Below are 23,118 nucleotides of genomic sequence, written 5' to 3'. Positions count from 1 at the left end.
GCTTGTAAGCATTGTTTATTGATAACAGTGAGATTGATTATTTGCACCTGGTGTTGACGAGGACCTTCCGTGGGTTCTGCTGTTGAGGCCAGTTATATAACAAGAATATACCTACAGCAAAACAGAAAGAAAATCCCAGCAAAAACTCCATAATTCCAAGACATTTGTGCATACATTGGCGGTTCGTGATCCAAGAAAATGCATTCTTCTGTCCCATAGAGAAAAGACAACAGTAAGAGCCTAGCCTGCACCTGGCCTCTGTGGATCTCTTGCCGAGGCAGCCTTCAGCTGTAGTGCGTATCCTTACTTTCATGTTGTTGCTATGCTCTATCCGTTTTCTGTAATGAAACTGTAGATTTGTAAGCATTGTCATTTGGGTCCCATGAGTCTTCGTTAGCAATGGGACCCTGTTTAGTGGCTACTGTTAATGTAGCATCACAGCCCAGAGAAGTCAAGGGACCAGCCTAAGGTCACACAGTCAAGTAGTGGCAAAGCTAAGGCTTGAAGCCAGGGGTCTGATTCCAAATCTCTTGTTCTTTTCACAGAACTGATCTTGTTCACTGCCGTTTGATTAGGTACTAGAGAGAATGAAGAGGTAGCTATTGAGTGATGGTCTCAGTGAGTCCTGCTCTGTGTATTGAAAGCAGAGCTCTATGTTAGAGCAGCTACACCCCAAGAAGATGGCATCACCCCACATTCTTGACCCACATCTCCACTTTCAGTGTCAGAGATCTAGGGTGGCCAACTTCCTCCTCTCTGAGACTGTGGAAGCCTTAATTATCCCAACATAAGCTCCCAGGGAGGCCCCATTGGTCCATTTCTGGAGAGGCAGTGATTCAAGAGAGACAAATGAGCACATCATGCATCCAGATCTCAGCCACAAGCAAGATGTTTCAGTGGGCCCTGTGGCTGACAATAAATCTTTTGCATGCTCTTTCTTTTCCAAAGTACCTGCTTCAAGCAATTCTAGTTCGATTCTTAATTAAGATGCATGTGTAAGTCAAATTCCATTAGAGCCTCCTTCTTGCTCTCTAACACTCAGACCACCAAAGAAAGCCTGGAAGACCAGCAATGGAAGGAAAGTATGCAGTGTTTTAGGGAGAGCTGGCACCTGGCCTCTAATCTTCCCTCTGCCATTGACCAGATGGGTGCCTTTGGAGACACTGCTTAAGCTTACCTGTATAACTGATGGCTTTAACATTTTGTGAATATTGTATCTTATTAATTACTCTATTTTTAGGGTATGGACCCTAGTCATTTATTATTCTTGTTATTGCTATTACTACTACTACTACTTCTTTTACAAATAGCAATAGAGCTGGAGAAACTGGGTTTTGAATTAAGGTCAGGAGAACCCAGCTTCGCTATCTTTTTAAAAAAATCAGTATCCCCAGCACTTTGGGAGGCCGAGGCAGGAGGATCACGAGGTCAGATGATCAAGACCATCCCGGCTAACATGGTGAAACCCCGTCTCTACTAAAAATACAAAAAATTAGCCAGGCGTGGTGGCGGGTGCTTGTGGTCCCAACTGCTCAGGAGGCTGAGGCAGGAGAATGACATGCACCTAGGAGCCGGAGCTTGCCCTGAGCCGAGATTGCATCACTGCACTCCAGCCTGGGCGACAGAGCGAGACTTCATTTAAAAAAAAAAAAAAAAAAAAAAAATTAGCATCACCAGGACGTCTGTCTCAAAGTTTTAAGGATTCATTTGCATGACCCTGGCACACATGGCCTTGTCCTGGGAAGACAGGCCACCCTGAAAAAAAGACCATTTCTAGCAAGAATATCGGCAGAAAGGGCATATCCAAGGACAGTCTGGCTTTCGCCATACATGAGACAGGCAGTTCCCAATAAAAATTGCTTGAGAGTCACTGCTATATCAACTTCTCAAAAATATCTCCCTCACTGCCATTCAAAATACGACCATTCAAGGAGGAAGATGAAAAACTCTGATTTAAGGAGACATCTCTGATTTAAGGAGACATCATGGAGCTGTCCTTGGATTCAGAAGCCTAGGATTGAAATGCTGGATCTTTCATAGAATTAGTCTCTCAGATCCAGGAATTATCAAAGTTATGATCAATTCAAGAAAATCAGTGGATATACTTCTAGCAGAGCAAACCAGGAACTATCACCAGGCAATATTTGGGGAGTATGGCTTCTCTACAGCCCAGCTCCCTAAAGGAGCTGCACTAAGGTTGGGAAACACCGTGAACTCCCCACTTGGGGTGAGGCTGTGGAGAGCCCTGAGTGGAGCTTAGCAAGTCCCTCCTACCCAAGCTCACACCACGCTCATACTGCAGCTCAATTCTTTGTGTTGTTCCAAAAACAGCCTCTTACAAATCACATAATCCAGATCTAACATCTAGGTTGAAGGTCAATCTTTTACCAGCTCCCACAGCCATGTTGTTGCAGTGTCCCAGGGTCACTGAATAACTACGATGCATCCTATATGCATGGTCATGTGACAGGCATGGAGTGACCGACTGTCTGTAGTAGGTATGTGTAGTCTGTCAGCTACAAGATCCAGATGCCATGAACCAGGGCCCTCCATGACTGCTTCCTGAGCTTAAAATCTCAGATGTGTGCAATGGGGACAGCAATACCTATGTTGGAGGATTGTGCTGGGATTAAGGGGATCAGGCAGTCAAGGAGCTAGCACGATGCCAGCTGAGCAGGTGCTTGGTAAATGAAGTGGGTACTTATTTTAGTCTATTCATTTGGGCTAGGCACTACCTTACCCTAGGCTATTATTGATAAAAACACAGCAAGTTCTAACTTTGCTTGTTGCCTGGAGCGGCACGAGTTCCTGGGGAGGGTTGGAAGGGGCAAGGGAAGAATATGGGTGAGAAGATGGGCATCCCATGAGACAGACTGCCAACCTTCCATTTCCTGTATTGCTGTGCTTGTCTTGCTGAACAGTGAGGGAGCACTCTCATGAACAGCTCAGAGAGCTGCCCTGGTGACTTTCACTCATGAGAAAAGAGAATGGGAGGGAATTATGCCCCAAATACCCAACGCGTCAAAGCAACAGATTATTTTGCTCATTTTGAAAAACTATTTTTGAGAGTTTTGTCTCAAATACTTCAATCATACTCTTTCCTTCCTGGTTTTTATCATAAGAATGCTATAATATTAAAGTCAATTGTAAAAGATTTTAAAAAATCTACTCATATTCGCATCATCCTAAACTTCAGCTGTTTTGATATTTCTGAGTCCTTGCACAGTCCTTGTCCATAAAACTTGATAATTCTGAGAGTGACAATAACTTATGCATTATGCATTTTAGCCTCTAAACTAAATAAGATGACTTTAGATTTATAAAAGCTTGTATCAGTGAATGTGCTTATACTTCAATTTTTTTCCTCTTTTCCGTTTACTCCTCTGCACTCACCCCACCACGCACCAACTGAAATAAAACATCCTGGTTTGTTTGTTCCTAGTACATTTATACCTTTCAGCAGAACAGAATCTTCTACTGTCCCTACCCATCCTGTGCCTCCTACTTCTTCAGGGTTTTCTTCTCAGGGTCTGATGGCAGCCAAGATTGGGAAGCTGGCTAGGAAGGGGTACCTGTGTAAATCTTGGCTCTGTTATTTATTATTTGCGGTGTGAATTTCAGCTCAGGTTCCCCATCTGTAAAATGATGACATTAATACCTGTCTGAAAGGAGTGTTTGAGGAGTAAACGAAATACAGGATTTTACATTTTGCACTTATTTGTAACATTGGATAAATGATCATTGTATTCATTTCCTAGGGCTGCTGTAACAAACTACCACAAATTGGGTGCCTTGAAAATAACAGAAATTTATTCTGTCACAGCTCAGGAGACCAAAAGTCGACAATCAAGGTGTTGGCAGGGTTGGTTCCTGCCGGGGGCTCTGAGGGACTATCTGCTCCATGCCTACCTCCTAGCTTCTGCATTTGCTTTCCATTCCCGGGCTTGTAGCTGCATCCCTCCAGTCTCTGCCTCCATTATATCACGGCCTTTTCCCTTCTGTGCATGTCCTGTCTTCTTATGAGGACATTGGCCACTGGATTTAGGACCCACCCTCATCCAGTATGACTGCCTCTCAACCAATTACACCCACAAGAGACTCTATTTCCAAATAAGATCATTCTTGGCTGGGCATGGTGGCTCACACTTGTAATCTCAGCACTTTTGGAAGCTGAGGCTGGTGGATCACTTGAGGCCAGGAGTTCAAGACCAGCCTGGCCAACATGGTGAAACCCCATCTCTCTCAAAAATACACAAATTAGCCAGGCATGGTAGAACACACCTGTAATCACAGCTGCTTGGGAGGCTGAGGCAGAAGAATCGCTTGAACCCAGGAGGCAGAGGTTGCAGTGACCCGAGATCTTGCCAGCCTGGGTGGCAGAGTGAGACTGTCTCAAAAAAACAAAAACAAAAACAAATAAGGTCATTCTTCAGTTCTGGGTGGACATGAATCTTTTAGGGACACTGTTCAGCCCACAACAGTAACTGTCATCATGGAAGCATGTGAGAACACAGCTTGTTCCTTTTATCTGTACTGGCAAAGTCTTGCAGTGTCATGCACCTTAGAATGGTACCAAGGCTTTCCTGGAAGAAATGTGCTTTCTCTTAAATTGCAAAATTCCCTGCCTGTAAGGCAGCCCAAGGCAATTCACATGCTGTCCCTGAGCCTCTTGTTTTCTCCTCTGTGGAATGATTGCTAATTTACCAACCAAGAAATACTGCTTGGCCCTCCGCATGATGCCTGCAGAGTCCGATAATAACCAAAAATTGTCCTTGAGATTACTAATGGATGTGGAGAGATTTACCATGATTTTGGTGTTCTCCAGTCATGCACACTCAATTCTCAGATGACCTCTAGATCACTGACACGGAGAAGGAAAACAAACTCTTGTAAGCTACAGGGCCCTGGCAAGAGAGATGACGTTTTCAGGCAACGTCTGTCTCCTAAGGTGTCACAGTTCTCTTTCCCTGCTCTTCCCAAAGGCTGGGAGAAAAGAGAAGGGAAGCAGGGAGACAAGAGAAAAGCAGCAGCTTTATTTACTGAGTGACAGAAGCAGATTTCTTGGTTGTTTGGTGGTGGTTGTTTTCTTGGCTCCCAGAAGATCTCACATATCCATTGCCAGCACTTGGCAAGAGCATTTATTCTTGGGGAGTGACCAGCTCCCATCGTCACCCCGAGCTACGAATTGAAACCACAAACCAAGCTGTTAAGTCCCTGTTCCCAGCAAAAGGCTTTGCATTCATGTCATCTTGCACCCTTTTTACTCCACAGGGGGAGAAGCACTACACCTAATCCTCTTACCTGCTGTAGGCAACGTGGCAGAGAATTCTCCACCTGGGACTTCAGTGCACAAGTTTTCTGTGAAGTTATCAGCATCACTGTCACCTGTGATCCCACGACTTCCCCAGATAATCAACTTAAATCCCCTCACTGAAGCCTTCAGGGTGATTCGGCTGTCAGGCACCTACTTTGAAGTAAGCAACAACTTACCAACATGGGTGTTGTCTGCAAAGAGGTGATCCTGAAAATGAAGGTGGATGGGATTCCAGATAGGTGATTAATTCCTCCATTCTGGTTTAATCTTCCCTCTTGTAAGATCCAGAAGTCCTGTTTGAGATATCCCAGGGCCTTCTGTGCTAAGATGCCTGTGTAGCCTTTGGACCTTCTCCACTCCATACAGTTCACATAAGCATTATACTCAATGTGTTGCAAATAGAAGGCTGCTTCTTCTTGCCTCCACCCCTCACAGGACATCAGGTGTTAGGTGTGCCTACAGTATCTAAAACCTTTGGGTGGAGTAGTTTGGATATTGATCTCCTTAAAAGCCATGCCCTGGCCAGGCGTGGTGGCTCAAGCCTGTAATCCCAGCACTTTGGGAGGCCGAGACGGGCGGATCACAAGGTCAGGAGATCGAGACCATCCTGGCTAACACAGTGAAACCCCGTCTCTACTAAAAAATACAAAAAACTAGACGGGCGTGGTGGCAGGCGCCTGTAGTCCCAGCTACTCGGGAGGCTGAGGCGAGAGAATGGCGTAAACCCGGGAGGCGGAGCTTGCAGTGAGCTGAGATCCGGCCACTGCACTCCAGCCTGGGTGACAGAGCGAGACTCCGTCTCAAAAAAAAAAAAAAAAAAAAAAGCCATGCCCTGATGAACTTGTGTCTAGTGATTCTGCTTTCCTATGAGTCTGATTTTTTCAGAAGATAATCTAAGAGGAGACTTGTTTAATTAAAAAGCTATACACCCTTTAATAAAAATATAAGTCTAACTGTCCAGCCCTACCATGTGAATGTTTCCTCTTGGATAATTCAGAGCCAACCATTGGCATTCAAGAGGCATGCCTCTGCTGCTCTGTTTTCTAGTTTGTCATTTGACTCTTTTCCAAAGCTGTCACTTGCCTAAAGCGGGGACAAGCCTGCTTCTTGCATGCTTTCCACTGGTAATCACAGAGGACTTCTAAGGCGTCTTTAGGGTCCCATGTCTGGATCTGCCTATTTTTTCAGTATTCCCTGCCCCTACCTCCTTCCTCAACTGGCCTGGGAACCTCCTGCTGTTATCATCAGCTCTGCCATTGGTCCAACCTGCCATTCCTCTGGGTCATGAGTCAGGGTTACTTCCCTGAGGTTCCCACCAGGTGCTCTTAAACTCAGCTTATCATTAATCACTAGCGGAGCTTGGAAAAAGCATGCATATTGGGGCCCTGTAGCAGACCTGCGGAACCCATGACTCGAGGCCAGAGCCCAGATTTCTGGTATTCTCATCACCCCGGGGGAGCCCTCGGGGAGGCAAGGAGCACACAGTCAGTCTACATTGCAGCATGCGGTTTACACTCCTGGGTCCCAGATGCTGGTTCTGTGACTGAACTGCCCTGTCCACTGACTCCCTAGACATCCAGCTTGTCTTTAACAGCTGCTGCTGCTCCTCGGTTCCTGTAAGCCTTGTCAATTTCTTACCCTCATACAGCGAGTTGTGTACACTGGGTACTGTCGACAGTGCTTTGCATGTGTTTGCTTTCCTCATTTCAAAACACAAGGATTGTATCTATCTTATTACCTCCTTTTCACAGATGGGGAAAAATGAAGCACAGAGAGGTTATGTAATTTACCCTGGGTTGCACAGCTGGTAGGTAGCTGAGATCGGAAGCCAGGCAGTCTGGCTCCAGTGCTCTCATTTTAAAAAACAGCTTTGTTGTGTATGATTCACACAGCATATAGTCCAGCCATTTAAATTGTACAATTCAGTAGTTTTTAGTATATTCACAGTCATGCAAGCATCACCACAATCTAATTTTAGAATATTTTCATCACCTCAAAACAAAACCCTGTACCCATTAGCAGTCACTCACCTATTCCCTTATCCCCTCAATCCCTGGCAATCACTAATCTACTTTGTCTTTATGGATTTGCCTATTCTGGACATTTCCTATGAATGGAATCATTATAGTATGCGGTCTTTAATGACTGACTTCTTTCACTTAGCATAAACTTCCAGGGTCACCCATATTGTAGCCTGGATCAGTACTTCATTGCTTTTTATGGCTGAATTATATTATATTCCATATTTTGTTTTTTCATTCATCAATTGACAGACATGTGGGTTGTCTCCATGTGGGAGTTCTCTTCCTCAGCATTTATGGTCTACAGCCTTTACTGATGAAAATGACCATGCTCCTTTGAATTTGCATAGAGGCTCCAAGGCACATTCACATACCTGATCTCTTTTTTTTTTTGAGATGGGGTTTCACTATGCTGCCCAGGCTGCACTTGCATTCCTGGACTCGAGTGATCCTCTCACCTCAGCTTCCCCAGTAGCTGAGACTACAGGCACTGCACCACCACACGCGATTTGATCTCCTGATTGTTACAACTAACATTAATATCATCACTATTTAGAAATGTTTTATTCCTGTTTTAGATATAACAGAGATGCAGCAAGTTTAAATGATTTATCTGAGATCATATGGCTGTAAAAGGTGAAATAAGAACTTCATTCAGTCTCCTGATTTCCAGTCCCAGGCTTTCTGTCATATTGCCATGCACATCTATCGCTGTTTGGATGAGCTCTCAACTCTGTCTTCATGGGACCTGCTCTTCCCACATTCCATGGGATTCAAGCAGGGTTGTCAATCAAGGAAGAATTCCATCCTGTTCCTAACCTCTAGAAAGGGCAGATTGCTTAGTACCGCAACTTAGCTACCCTCAAGTGTTTGGTGTACTGTCCTAGTCATATGCACTCCTTGCACCACACCCGACAGCTGCGTACAACCCTGTGTTGGTACTAAGATGGCCACAGTTTCACAACCCATGAAACTGTTCTTAAGAACTGATTGCTTCTCCCCAGAAACTACCCAACATCGTCTACCGTCTCTCCAAGAAGATCCTGCTCTCCAACCGAAATCACTCACAAGAGTTACTCCTGCAGCCTTCCAGACATGAAAATCTCTGTGGCAGAACCTGGCCCCTCCTTTGATAGCCTTGGCATTCTGGAGGATGGCGAGTCTAGGTCACCATTTCTTGTGACTCATTTGTACTTTCTGAGGGTAAACTCCAAATTATGCAAGAGGCCAAGCCTCTTTGGGACACAGCTATTGAGACTTCTGGTGGTATAGAGAGTGGTGAGGAGGAGTAATGATAATAATGAGGAGGAGGATGCTAACATTTCATTAACGAGGCATTTACCATATGCCAGCAATTTCCCTAAATATTTTGTGAAGGCATTCATTTAATCCTCATAAGAATGCTGTGAAGTGATGTACTGTTATTTGCACACTGAAGACAGGAAAACTGAGGCATAGAGTGGTTGAGCAACTTGCCCAAGTTCACACAGCTAGGAGATGGCAGGCTTGAGATTTGCAATCAGGCAGGCTGTTCCAAGAATCCTTGTTCATAGCCCTCATACTGCACTGGTTTGCTATTGCCCAGCAAGAGGGATGTTGGATCCTCATTCAGCCACTTGTAGCTAATCATGGGTCAAGGGTATTCTCCTGGAGCAGCACCAGAAGCATAGCTTAAGAGGCCAGGGAGGAGTGACTGCCAGCTGGCTGTGGAAAGAGGGGCTCTCTGAGATCCTCTTGAGGCCAGCACCTGCCCCTCTCATTTGTCCATCTCTGAGCCTGACTCCTCTCTTTTCCCATCTACCGTCGTGAGCACTGTGGCCTACAAATGTGCTCAGCCTTATCCAGAACAACCTCAAATTTAACATGCCTAAAGCAACACTTACTGTCTTTCACTAAAACTCTGTAGCAAGATTGCCCACAACCAAATTGAGGCTTCACCACTCCCAGCTATGATCTTAGGAGAGCTCCTTCGCCTCCCTCTCCTAGTTAATCTCCTTAAATGTGAAATGGAGGAAGTTTTGTCAACCTATGGTCATTGTGATAATTAAATGAAATGCTCCACAAAATGACTTGGCAAGTGTGGCACAAAAATGCTCAATAAATGCCGGTAACAACAACAACAACAAGAACAGTTTTTCCATTTGTGTTGAGAGCAACCCCATTCTTCTGGTTCCAAGATACAACTTTTTTGGACCATTTTTTCACTGTTCTATTTCCTTCCTCTGGGGTGTGAGAGCTACTCCCCAAGGAGAAGAGGCTGGCAACAGGTAATACTGAGGTCAAGGATCTATCCAAGCTTGGCGTGCAGGAGGGGGCTCCAGGCTTAGCAGGGAGCTGGGGTGTAAATCATGACAGCAGATAATCTCAACAGAAGCCCACCTGCTTTAGTGGACATATATTCCTTGAGCAGTTTTTGACTACTTAATGATTAGAAAAGACACCATTTGCAGAGTGTTTGCTCAGTGCCAGACAGTCTTCTAAGTACTTCCCATAGATTAGCTCATTGAATCCTCATAACCCAAAAAGTAGGTGTTATTATCCCCATCTTACCCATGGGAAAACTGAGGCATAGGAAGGTCAAGCAATGGGAAGACTGGGCTTTGAAGCTAGTCAGTTTGGCTCCAGTGTCTATGTGTTTGACCCCTGTTCTTCCCCTTACTACCATGTGCCCACCATAGAGACCAGTTCATCTTCACTTATGTGCCTCCTAGGCTGCTTTTGTTCACTGGTAGACACAAGAATATGTCTTCCCCCCACCCCCAACAATCCTCCATACCCTCTTCCTTCACCACAAGTACTCATTCACATCTGTGGCCCTGTTCTTCTCTTAACCAACCTAGAACTTGCAGTGTCCAACACAGTACCTACCAACTCCTCCACGAAGCCTTCCCCAGCTAAACACAGTTCACAGTGAACTCTTCTCTCCTTCAGTTTCCATAGTACCTTAACCTAGCTTTTTAATACCTTCTATCATTCTTCAGCTGTTTAACTAGGGCAATGATTAGTTCCCTAGTTACAATCACATGGAAACAAACTCAGGGAAAGGGAAGGTGATTTTCCCAAGGCCACCCAGAAGTTCAGTGGTGGAAATGGAATTAGAGCCAAGTTCTGTCTTCACTACAAGATGCTGAGTGTCTCATCACCTGGCCCCAATCATATTAATAACTAAAAGTTTCTATTGGCTTAATTAAGGACATACATGGAATTTAGTCCTCAGTGTCCCGAAGGGCTCCAGGCTTTCTGGGAGTTCAAGGCTCTAAGTTGCTGGGAGTCTGTGCCTATAGATACGAAGAGTCACAGGCTAGTCTCCTGTTGGTTTGAGCAGGACCCTCCCAACACAGACTGCCAGAGTTCCTGCTGGCAATAGCTCCAGATTCTGGTGATGTCTCTCTGGCCCTGGTTCCTCACATCCCTCCCACATCTCCAAAATACTGATAGTGCAGACAACAAGAGCTCCTGACAATGGAAGAATGTATGGAAAGGCACAAAGAAAGTGAACAGTCTGTTGATTAAGTAAATATCATTACTTACGTAGATGTATCTTTCATCTCTTGTTTATTTTTGGATGTGTCTCTGGGAAAATTAGAATGAAGTGATGAGTCAAGATATCACTTAACGGCAATCCCAGGAAAGCTCAGTATTCTTTCTTAACAATGAGGAAATCCAACTATATTCAGGGTAGTTAAAGGATTTTTCTAGGAGCCTACCCCCAAGTAGTGGAGGGCTTTCTGTTTTTTAATTATTAGGCTTTCCATCTCCAGTCAATTGCATCAGAATGTCTCCTATTTTTCTTTCCTAGGAAACACAGCATCACATGCAGGAGTCCCTTCAGTGAAGTATCATAGAGCTTATGTTGGAAGGACTAAGGCAAAACAACTGGTCCCTCTAACAGTGAAAGAATGCTGGTTTCCGGGATGCCAGATGCTTCCTTCCTAGGAATATTCCTTTGCAAAGTGCATGCATGCAAAACAGATCTTCTTTCACAAGGTTACTAAGAATTTTGCACTTCGTTTCAGGTTGTCACCACTGGGAAGGAACAACTAGATTTTGAAACAGGACCAAACATATTTGATTTGCAGATTTATGTGAAGGATGAGGTTGGTGTCACAGACCTGCAAGTCCTCACCTTCCAGGTAACAGATGTGAACGAGCCACCTCAGTTTCAAGGCGACTTGGCGGAAGGTAGGATACACCAGGATGTGCACTGCAGCCCAGACGGTGGCATCAGGGAGGGCCCTGGGGGACAGAGAGAAACAAAAAGTAAATAAACAAACAGCTGTTTCCCTGGAAAAGGCAGCTGCTTAATGAGCAGGGAATAAATGAAATGTCCTCCAGCTCAACACTCCCAATCATAATGCAAAGCCCTTCACAGGCAGGGTTTCTCCTGGTCCCCTCCCAGTCCTGGGCAGGAAACTGAAGCTCAGAGAGAGACCTCGAGTGGATCATTGTGGAGGAACCTGGCTGAGCCGCCCCTAGGTTCATCCCTGTGTACCCCAGTCACTGACTGGCTTGTTCATTCTCCCCATGGACTCTCACTCCTTGAGGGCAGTGTGTGTCTGCTACAATAGGGACAATGTAAGGGACCAAAGCACACAGTAACTAACATCTTACAGGATCTCCCCCAAGCTCATGGCTTTGAGCACCATCTCTATTCTGACAACTTTCAAGTCTGTCATTTCAGTCCAGGTTCTGCCTTGAACTGTGGCAGTCATAACACAAATATCCACCTTTCTCACCCAGCATCTCCACGGATGTTTAACAGACAGCACAAACTTAATGTGCTTCTGAACCAAACTCCTGGCTTCCTCTCCACCCTCCACCCTGCACCCCCCACCCAAATCTGCTTCTCCTGTATCTTTCCCATTTTGGTTAGCAGTAACTCCATCCTTCCTGTTGCTTGGACCAAGCCTTGAGTCATCCTTGACTCCTCTCTCTTTCACATTTGACATGAAATCCATTAGGAAATCTTGCCAGCTTCTAAATATACCCAGAACCTGACCCCGCCCTAGTGTCTGCATCACTACCACCATGGTCCAAGCCACTCATCCCTTCTCACCTGGATTGTTGCAATGGCTGGCAGCTGGCCTCCCAGCCCCCCTGCAGTCTGTTTTCCATACAGCAGCCAGGGGATCCTATTAAAACATCAGTTAAATCAAGGCACTCTGCTTAAAACCCTACAAGAAATTCCCGTCTCACTCAAAGGGTGTCTTCTTAAGAACCCATTAAATCTGGCAAGCTGCCTACATTCCTTACCCTCCCACACCTCCTCCTTTCCCCTTCTCCCCCTCAGTCCCTGTGACCCAGTCTCTGGCTCCCTTACTGACCTGCGAATGCCTCAGACATGACCCTACCTCAGCATTTTGCTTTTGCTGATTCCTCTGCCTCCCCTCCTATCTCCTGACCCTTCCTCATTTCTTTAAGGCCAGGTGCAGTGGCTCATACCTGTAATCACAGCACTTTGGGAGGCCAAGGTGGGAGTATTGCTTAAGGTCAGGAGTTCAAGACTAGCCTGGGCAACAGGGTGAAACCCTAACTCTACAAAAAATACCAGTATTTACCGGGTGTGGTGGCAGGTACCTGTAGTTCCAGCTTCTCAGGAGGCTGAGGTGGGAGGATCACTTGAACCCGGGAGGTCGAGGCTGCAGTGAGCTGTGTTTGTGCCACTGCACTCCAACCTGAGTGGCAAGGCAAGACCCTACCTCAAAAAAAAAAAAAAAGAAAGAAAAAGAAAAAATATCTTGACAAGTGTCATGCCCTTCCCCGCCACAGTGAACCTTCCATAGCCACTTTGTTAAAATTGTAACACTTCCTTCCCCAATATTTCTCATAATGTTTCTCACTAATATATACAGATTTTACTCAATTATTTTGCTATCCATATCTTCCCACGGAAACGGAAGTTGCATGAGAGTAAGGTTCTGTTTTGTGAGCTGCTGTATTCCTAGTGTGTAGATCAGTGTTTGGACATAGCCCTCAGTAGATTTTTTTTTTTTTTTTTAAATGAAGCATGAGACTGACAAAAAGGGAGTGAAAGCTCAAGCTTAGATGTAAGGCATCTAGATTTGAATTTTGATTCTATCATGTCCTAGCTAGGACGACTTCATAGCTTCCCCGAGTCTCAGTGTTCTCATTTGAAAAGCACTAATTACACTAAAAGAATAAATACAATAGCTGCTTTATATTAACAGAACTGTTATGAAGATGAAAATAGAAAATGTATGTTAAGTCCTCAGCATGGTGCCCCCAAAAGAGTGAGTTACTTTTCTTTATTTTTTCTTTATTATTATTATTTTTTTGAGATGGAGTCTCGCTCTGTGGCCCAGGCTGGAGTGCAGTGGCGCAATCTCAGCTCACTGCAAACTCCGCCTCCTGGGTTCACACCATTCTCCTGCCTCAGCCTCCCGAATAGCTGGGACTACAGGTGCCCGTCACCACGCCCGGCTAATTTTTTGTATTTTTAGTAGAGACGGGGTTTCAGCGTGTTAGCCAGGATGGTCTCGATCTCCTGACCTCGTGATCCGCCCGCCTCGGCCTCCCAAAGTGCTGGGATTACAGGCGTGAGCCACCGCGCCCGGCCAAGTTACTTTTCATATTGTCCGTCATCACTCAGAAAAAAGAAAATGCCCCAATGAGAGCTCTGTGGCCCCTCGGTCAGTGCTGGTACCGCCTGCTCCTCCCTCCTCCCGCATCACCGTGAAAAACTCTGAAACAGATGAAATCAATTTTTGGTTCCTCCCTTGAGCCTCTGTAGCCCTCCCCTACTTATTCTGTCTATCTCTGTTCCGCTGTAAGGTTCCTCATTTCAGCGGCTCATTTCTGCGGAGTTGCCAAGTGTCCTTAAAGGGGTAACTTAGCACAGTTGAGGAGGGATTTGCACATTAAAGTGGATTCAGCACATGGGGAGCCTCACACCAGAGGTTCCTACCTGGGTTCACTTCCCAACTCTCTGCCGCTTCACCTCCTCCTTCCCCCAACTCAAACAGCATCACACTGGAGCACCTCTCAACAGAGGACATGAATGAAGACTCGGTACCCGCTTGGCCAACCCTAGCACTTTATGAATTCCCCTAAATGGATCCACCCAGGACAGTTGGCCAGTGGTCTTGCTCATGGATTTTTTTATTGCGTTCTTGGCCCCACGATGCCAACGCGCTTGATTCCCTTGGTTGTGTACAGCTGCCCTGATTTTGGAATTCCCCATTTTTGCTTTAACAAGATGTTTCTTATTCCACTTTGGACACTGGTATAGGTCTACACCTCTACATAGTAGAAGGAGCAAACCCTGGATTAATTTACCAGGTTGAGGCCTTTGATCCAGAAGACACAAGCTGAAACATTCCCCTCGGTGTAAGCGTCCTTATATGGAAGAGGTGGTGTTTGTCCATGTTAGGTTAGACACAGGAGCCTGCTGTCCTGAGTCTTGGTGGGGTGGGTTTGGGCGTGGCAATCGGGGGAATGTGCTGCCCACTTCCAAACGCAGTGTATGCGGGATAGTTGGAATGAATAAGGGGCTCTGGGGCCAGACACTCTAGAGTGGATTTGTGGCTCTGTGTGATCTAGGCCAATTTGTTACCTCTCTAAGCTTCAGTTTCTTCATCTGTAAACCAAGAAGAGTATCAGCACCTATCGCAGTAGAGAAGCTGTGAGTATTACATACACAATGCATGTAAAACCACTTAGCGCAGTGCCTGGCATATCATAACTGCTCAATATTTTAAAAATCAAAGCTGATAAAAACCAGCTCTATTTTAAAATCATAAAATGTACACCCCAAATCCAAGCATTTACATACCTTTCTCAAGATATGAAGCCAAGCTGCTTAGAGCCAAGTTTAAAAAATGAAAAGAGGCCAGATGCGGCGGCTCATGCCTGTAATCCCAAGATAGGAGGATGGGTTGAACCCAGGAGTTTGATACCAGCCTGGGCAACATAGTGAGACCTCATCTCTACAAAAAATAAAAAAATTAGCTGGGCATGGTGGTGCGTGCCTGTAATTCCAGCTACTTGGGAGGCTGAGGTGGAAGGATCACTTCAGCCTAGGAATTTTAGACTACAGTGAACTCTGATCGTGCCACTACACTCCAGCCTGTGCAATAGAGCAAGACCCTGTCTCAAAAAAAAAAAAAAAAATTAAAGAGTCCACAGAATTCTAGGTTGTAGAGCAGGAGATTGGGTCCTGGGAATTGCCTCATGGTTCAATCTGAGACAGCAGATGTCTCCCTTCTTAATCAGTTTTCTTAATGTAGCTACTAGTGGGGCAACTGTAACCACCAATCCTCAGGTGAAGCCTCTTAGTTGGTCCCTGGGAGTAGATGCCTTAGCTCCTGGCTCTGCCCACTAACGTGCCCTGTGCACACACTGCAGCTGAGCAGCCCAGGTTGGAGAGGGAAAAAAAAAGGCGAATCTCACCCAACTAACCTTGGAGCAGGAAACCGTTCTGCCGACCCTGCCTTACACAGAATACTTGAAATACGACACTCGGGGAATTGGTAACACCAGGAGGCTGTTTCTACTGTTTGTTGCATGATTTGCGGCTTCAATTGGACTACTTTTTTTTTTTTTTTGAGACGGAGTCTCGCTCTGTCGCCCGGGTTGGAGTGCAGTGGCCGGATCTCAGCTCACTGCAAGCTCCGCCTCCCGGGTTTATGCCATTCTCCCAGCCTCCGAGTAGCTGGGACTACAGGCGCCCGCCACCTCGCCCGGCTAGTTTTTTGTACTTTTTAGTAGAGACAGGGTTTCACCGTGTTAGCCAGGATGGTCTCGATCTCCTGACCTCGTGATCCGCCCGTCTCGGCCTCCCAAAGTGCTGGGATTACAGGCTTGAGCCACCGCGCCCGGCCAGGACTACTTTTTCTAACAGGAAGAAATGAGCCTCGGGAATGCTAGGACCAATATATATAGTCTACAGACTCTGAAACAAAGCTGTTATAAAATTATTGGATACAACTTAAAGTAAGGGAATAGTCTGTTTTTATTAGAAGATGATCCTGTGTAAAAAAAAAAAAATCACCCATTCATTCATTAGCTCATTCATTCAGAATTCATTCATGTTAATATTTGTATGAATAAATGAATATGCAAACATTTAATGGGTGTCTATGTGTTAAGAGCAATCCTAGGTGCTTGAAATGCATACTTCTTAACATCCTTCTCATACTAGTTAGGAATGTGTTTGTCTGCAAATAACAAAACTTAACCATGGGAGTATACATTGGAACTTTTTTCTTCTCTAATAAGTCTAGAGGCAGGCAGGCAGTTCAGTACTGGTGCAGCTGCTACCATCAGGAGCCTGGGCTCTTCCTACGCTTCTGTTTTTCTAACCAGAGCGTGTTTGTTGGCACTGTCCTCTTTTTCTCACCTCATGATTGCGAGATGGCTGCTGCACCTCCAGGATTTACTTCTGAGTTCCATGCAGGAAGAAGAAAGAAGCAAGCAGGGAGGGATACAGGGTAGAGAAGGCAGGCCCAATCTGTCCCTTTTTTTTGTCAGGAAAACAAAAACTCTTGGAAGCCCTACCCAGAGGACTTCTGCTACATCTCACTGGCCAGAACTGTGCCCTATGGCCACTTTTGCTTACTGGTGACCGAGGATTCTGGATGGAGATAAGGTCAGAAACCCAAAGTATAGCACCTCACTTACATATTTAGTTGATTTCAACATTTACAAAGAACTCTCTGTGTACCAGGCATCCTATTAGAGACTTTGGAAACAGTTGAGTAGGACACATTGACCTCATGAAGTGTAAACTGAATGGCAGAGATTCATGCGTGGGGGAGAAGGAATAGCTTTTCCTCCCTTGTCAAAAAGTTTATGGCTGACACTCCTATAACAAAGGAGAGATTAACAAGAAGAGAAAAATGTAACAAATTTATTTAACCAAAGTTTTACGTGACATGGGAGGCTTCATAAATGAAGACCCAAAGACTCTCAGGGAAAACTGTATTTTTATGCTGAAGTTCGATGAAGAATGGGCAGTTGTGTAGAATCATAACTGGACTAAAAGGGATATGACCTAAAGGTAATAAACTGAGGGAACTTAGCAAGGCCCTGCTTGTTCAGATTCTTCTTGGTCTCTGGTCGTAGGGTCTGGAATCCTCTAGAATCAGGTTCTTATGACCTACTTTTAGGGGTGGTAGGTCAGAGAATTCCTTTATGATCATGCTTCAGGGGAGAAAGTCGGGAGAAATAGGCTTCTTGCTTCTGAGGTTTTTTTCAATTGCCAAGACGCCATATTTTGGGGTATCATGTTCTGATTTTTGACACATGCATACACTAATTACAATTCAGTATGACAATCACTGTAAAGTTTGTATAGGATCCAGTGGGGGCAAATTGGAAAGAATTTCAGTTGTGAAGACAAATATATATTTGTTTTTAAATCTCCACTTTAAATGTATCTCTCCAAATTATGCTGACAGAATAAGGTCATGGCCCCTTTAAAAACACCTCATCAATCAGGTAGTTACCCTTTCAGAGGAGGGAAAGCTGCCCAGGTGGGAAGCAACTGCAGCAGGTGTTGCTCCCTTCAGAAAAAAAAATGTAGTGCCATCAAAAGTGTTCTGAGAGCAGCTGCAGGGGCTTGTGGCTTCTGCAGTGAGTTGAGGGGTTGTTTGGGGAGGGGGTACTCAGAGTTGCAGCACATATTGTTAATGAAATATTTAACACCTGTGCTGGAACTAACAGCTGTACAGAAAGTCAACAGTCAGCCTGCAGGAGCGGTGGACATAATCTGGAAGAAAACTTTCTCAGATTAGAAAAAGGTAATAACAGTTTAGGACATAACATATTATAGCCTTTGTACTTAGACATTTTATTCTGGGCGCTTGGGGGTACTAAGTAGAAGCAAATGACATAGTTAACTTCGTAAAAGTAGAAGGGAGGTGGGTTAATTTGCTACTGACCAACTTGTGCTTCTCAACCTTGGCTGTAAATTGAAACCACTGGGAGAACTTTAAAGAACACATATGTCTAAGTCCCACCCAGTGAAAGTCTGATGTGATTGGACTTGGATATGGCTTGGGCATCAGGACTATAAAGCCCCCAGGGAATCTAATGCATGGCCAGGGTTGAGGACTGCTGGTTTGTGACGTCATCTCCCAAAATTTCCAAGTCCCACTCCTGGAGTTTTCGAGTCTGGGTCTGCATTTCTGCATTATCTGAGAATAATTTTGCATATTTGGCAAATATCTGAGGCAATTATTCGGGTGAAAAAGGCTGGGAACATTGGTTTGTTTGTTTTGAGAGAGGGTCTCACCTCTATCACCCAGGCTAGAGTACACTGGTGCAATCACGGCTCACTGCAGCCTCAACTTTCCTGGCTCAGGTGATCCTTCCACCTCAGCCTTCCGAGTAGCTGGGACTACAGGTGCCCACCATCATGCCCAGCTAATTTTTGTATTTTTTGTAGATAGTGTTTCGCTATGTTGCCCAGGCTGGTCTCAAATTCTTGGGGTCAAGCCATCCACCTACCTTGGCCTCCCAAAGTGCTAGGATTACAGACACGAGCCACCACACCCAATAGAAACACCGGTTTTTAAGTGTTTTGCAGGCTTTAGAAGTGTGTTCAGGCATTAGAACATACTTAGGCTGATTTTAAAAATGCAGATTCCTGGACATTGCATGAGAACGCTGAGTTTGAGTGCAAACCTCCCCGGTGATTCTGATGTACCATGTACTTCGAGAACCACTGGACTGAACGAACAGGGACAGACTTTAAAACACACCAAAGCACATGCCTGAAGTGACCTAGGCTTGGTTTGTGTCTGTCATCTTAACCTGGTGGGGTCTACGAGTCACCCTGCTGGTGGCAGCAACTAGAGAATGAATAATGGATTTTTAAAAATAGCTCTAGGATGCATTTTGAAACCTCAACCCCTTTAAAAGGACAAATCTTACAACTCTTCTCCAGCTTAATAAAATGAAGCTGTATCACAGTAAATGTAAAATAGGTACTAATCTGGAAGCCACTTGTATTTGCTCCCTTCTTTTTAGTGAAATTTAAAAGGCATGTGCTGGTACATTGTTTGGACCAACACTGTTCAATATTGCACCGGCTCTGTCCAGCAAAGCTATAGTGTGAGCTGGAAATGAGTGCTGCATATGTAATTTTAAATGTTCTTGTAGCCACATTGAAAGTAAAACAAAAGCCGGGTGTGGTGCCTCAAGCCTATAATCCCAGCACTTTAGGAGGCCGAGAAAGGTGGATCACAAGGTCAGGAGATCGAGACCATCCTGGCTAACACGGTGAAACCCCATCTCTACTAAAAATACAAAAAACTAGCCGGGCGAGGTGGCAGGCACCTGTAGTCCCAGCTGCTCGGGAGGCTGGGGCAGGAGAATGGCATGAACCCGGGAGGTGGAGATTGCAGTGAGCTGAGATCCGGCCACTGCACTCCAGCCTGGGTGACAGAGCGAGACTCCATCTCAAAAAAAAAAAAAAAAAAAAAAAAAGAAAGTAAAACAAAATAAGTGAAATTAATTTTAATAGCTTATTTAACTCAGTATATTCAACATATTTCAACATAGTCAACATAAAATGATTAATGAGATATTTTGCATTTCTTTTTCCATACTCAGTGTTCAAATTTCATGTGCATTTTACACTTACAGATCATCTCTGTGCAGACCAGCCACATTTTAATGCTCATAGTCACACGTACATGAGGGTAGTGGCTACTGCACTGGCCAGGCACAGGCTTAGATCTAGCATTGGTTACCCCTCCCTGGGTACCTTCTGTGCTGTGGTGGGCATGCAGGTAGAGCTTGGAGGTATGCGTTAATAATGGGCTCAAAACGTGAGAAGGATGATCTGCAAGTGAATAATTATATTTACTGGCATTTCTTCTTTGGGTACTCCCCCACCTCTTCTCCACTCCCTGAAGGAGGCTCTTTGAGACCACCCTCCTCCCATTCAACTCCCACACTCTCTGCTTCCCCTTCTGCTTGGAAATGGCCACCGTGACTGCAGAAGAGCCTCCTTGGAGACTCCCAGGATGTTAATCAATCTCGCAGCTGGAGGCAAAATGATCTAGTGCAGCAATTTCTCCATTAAGGGGCTTTCTCTTGGCCTTTCCATTGAGGAAGGGCTTTTGCATAAAATGCAATGTGCTTTGTCTTCCCCAGGGCAGACAAAGGATTAAATTGAAAGAGCAATAACCTAGCTACTACCTGGACTTTTAGGAGGGCAGCAGGGGCCATTGTTCTCTTTCTATCTTCATCTTGCTCATGGCTCTAGGAAGTGGCAGCCGGTTGTGAGTTTTTGTTTTCCTGTGAATAAAGTGGTCATCATATGCCAAACCTGGCCCTATCAAGGGTCCTAGCTGGATGGGATCTTTCAGGTCTATTGAGCAGTACTTTGTTTCTGGATGAGGGAGGGAACTGAGGGGCCAGGTAACTCCAGTGAGAACCCAGGTCTCCTGACCCAACTCCCTTCTACTCTGTTCTGGCAAGTTCTGCCACTGGCTTCCCACCCCATTCTTTTCTGAGTGACAGCATCCCTGTCCCCACCGTACATCCCCACCTGCCCCACTCATTCAGCTGCCCGGGTGTCTGCCTGCCAACTCAGGAGTCACCACCTGAAGTCTTAGCAAAAGGCGTTCCTCATTCTACTCCAGGTTCTTGTTAAAATGCTCATAAAAGGAAAAGGCAATGGTATTGGACAATTCCCACTCCAAATATGTGATCACTGCTGGCTGTTTGTATGTTGAGAGGGACACTCAGATAGATGGGAATCATTGTTATTAAGATTAGCAAAGCCTGAATCTTGCAGCACAGAACCCAGGCCGATTATGGAAAAAGAATGACAGAGTGTGAGGGCATAGGATCTGCAGCTTTATTGGTGAAGGATTACATTAATAACAGCGTTTTGCATTTGTCATCCTGTCTCTTCTTAAAAACATTCAAGTACTTGCCTATAACCCACTTAGCTCATCCTCAGAACAATGAACCACAAGCAGGAGCCACGTTAAGGGCTTGCAGTGGGTAGTTTTTTAACGGTAGTTTTTTTCTTCTAGGCACTCTTCCCTCCTTCCTCCTCCACGTCCCACCTCTGAGCTGAGACAAGGGTGGAACAGGGGAAAACAAAGAGAGGAATTGAGGCTTTTACAAAATATTCAGCTTCCATTGAAAAATATAGGAATGTGGCAACGTATTTGTAACTTGCCGCAGTCCTGAGTGCTCTGGCCTTCTGGGGTGGGTTTGGGGCCATGTACTCAGTGGCTTGTGGAGCCATTGACACTCCCTGGACGTGGGCAGAATAAAGGTCTTTCCCTCTGGAAAATCGGCCTGTGGTGGCCTGGTAGTTGACTCCTCCATTCTATAAAAGACAAGAGGCTGAATTCTTGTTTGTTTCTACTGCAGGCCTGAAAGCAACTGATAGCTGCAAAGTGGCACAGGTTGAATCATTGGCCTGTGACTCCGACTGCAGTGGGGAAGTGAGCCTGGAGGTGGCATTCTCCTCTTACCCCAGGGAGCCTGACATTTCTGGAAACTGGGCCAGCTCCCTCCCACCTTCCTTTCTCCCTACACCAAGGCACAATCAAGGGTGAATGGGACAGGAAGGATGGGCTTCTTGTCTTCCAAACTAAAGCTTTTATGTCTGAGAGCAAACCTAGCTGCAAAGGGGCTGCAAATAGAGAAACCTGGGGTGGTGGTCAAGAAATATTCCCAGCAGGAAAACCAGAGAGCTTTATTGACAAGCATTTGTTAACTGAATTGATCTGATTACTCAGGACTTTTCTTAGCCAGAACTGGGGGCAGAGAGGGGCTGCAGTTGCTTTTCATTCCATTTAATTTCTGTTTTCCAAGAATGAATATCAAGGGAGCAGCTTTGATTAAACAAGCCTTTAAAAAGGGGGAGAAAATGCCAGGTTTTACAGAGAGCCTTGCTGAGTTCCTGGCAAATGGCCACATGACACAATATTTTTAGTCTTTGGTTATTATCTCCTTTCTAAGTACAAAACTGCTATTCCCATTAACACAGCCCTTAGGTTCAGAGAAAAAAGAAATTAACCTGGTGTTAAAAAGAAAAAAAATATCAAGATTCCAGGAAATCACCCTCTTAATCGAAATTAAAAAGAAAATTCTTGTGTGCCTAGTTCTACAGTTCTCCACATCCTTTTTATCTGCTGCTGTTTTTCTTTTTTCCTTTCTTTCCTTTCTGCATGAGTTGTTGAGACTGTGGGCCCAACTGGAGAAGATTTTATAGCTAAGTCTAGCATTATCACATTCAAACAGATTTTTAAAAAATGTTTTGCAGGATGATTTTTTGTTGTTGCTTTTTTAAGATTCTCTAAGGTAGGAATGTTGATCTTATTTAGATGGGAAATGAGCAAGAAGAAAACCCCAATATTTAACATCAAACAAATATTTATTGAGCATCTATTATGTGCTAGTTACTGAGGATATAGGAGTGAATAAAATGAAGCCCTTTCCCTCATGGATCCCTTCTAAGGGGACAGCAGTAGTTAACATTTATTGAGGGCTTGCTATGTGCCAGGCATTGTTCTAGCACTTTATATGATAACCCATGAGGCATGCCCTAGTATTATTACTCTTTGTAGGTACTCACATGGCTAGAATGTGATGAACCAGGATTCACATCCAGATATTCTGGCTCCAGAGTTACCAAACAAACTTAATTTACTACCCTAATTTGTGACTGTTGTATTCCAGATGAGTCTAAAAGTCCTTCTGAGTTCCCATCATATCCTGTATGTATCCCCTTTGGAGCACCTCCCCAAACCTTTGTTCCCTCAGTTGACCATAAGATTTTGGAGCGTAGGG

The 23,118-nt window shown here is 45.0% G+C and overlaps 1 protein-coding gene across 1 annotated transcript in view; it reads left to right on the top strand.

The window, feature by feature from the left end:
- Positions 1 to 23,118, top strand: part of CDHR3 (cadherin related family member 3) — a 68,291-nt gene that overhangs the window by 4,401 nt on the left and 40,772 nt on the right. The window contains 3 exon segments of the mRNA XM_033195031.1: positions 5,272 to 5,474; positions 11,352 to 11,517; positions 14,585 to 14,682. Of these exon segments, the coding sequence (XP_033050922.1) occupies positions 5,272 to 5,474; positions 11,352 to 11,517; positions 14,585 to 14,682 (467 nt within the window).

This window comes from Trachypithecus francoisi, unplaced genomic scaffold (assembly GCF_009764315.1).
Source record: "Trachypithecus francoisi isolate TF-2019V2 unplaced genomic scaffold, Tfra_2.0 Lachesis_group4, whole genome shotgun sequence".
In the NCBI taxonomy this organism is placed as follows: domain Eukaryota; kingdom Metazoa; phylum Chordata; class Mammalia; order Primates; family Cercopithecidae; genus Trachypithecus; species Trachypithecus francoisi.
This window is presented reverse-complemented; position numbering and strand designations above follow the sequence as displayed.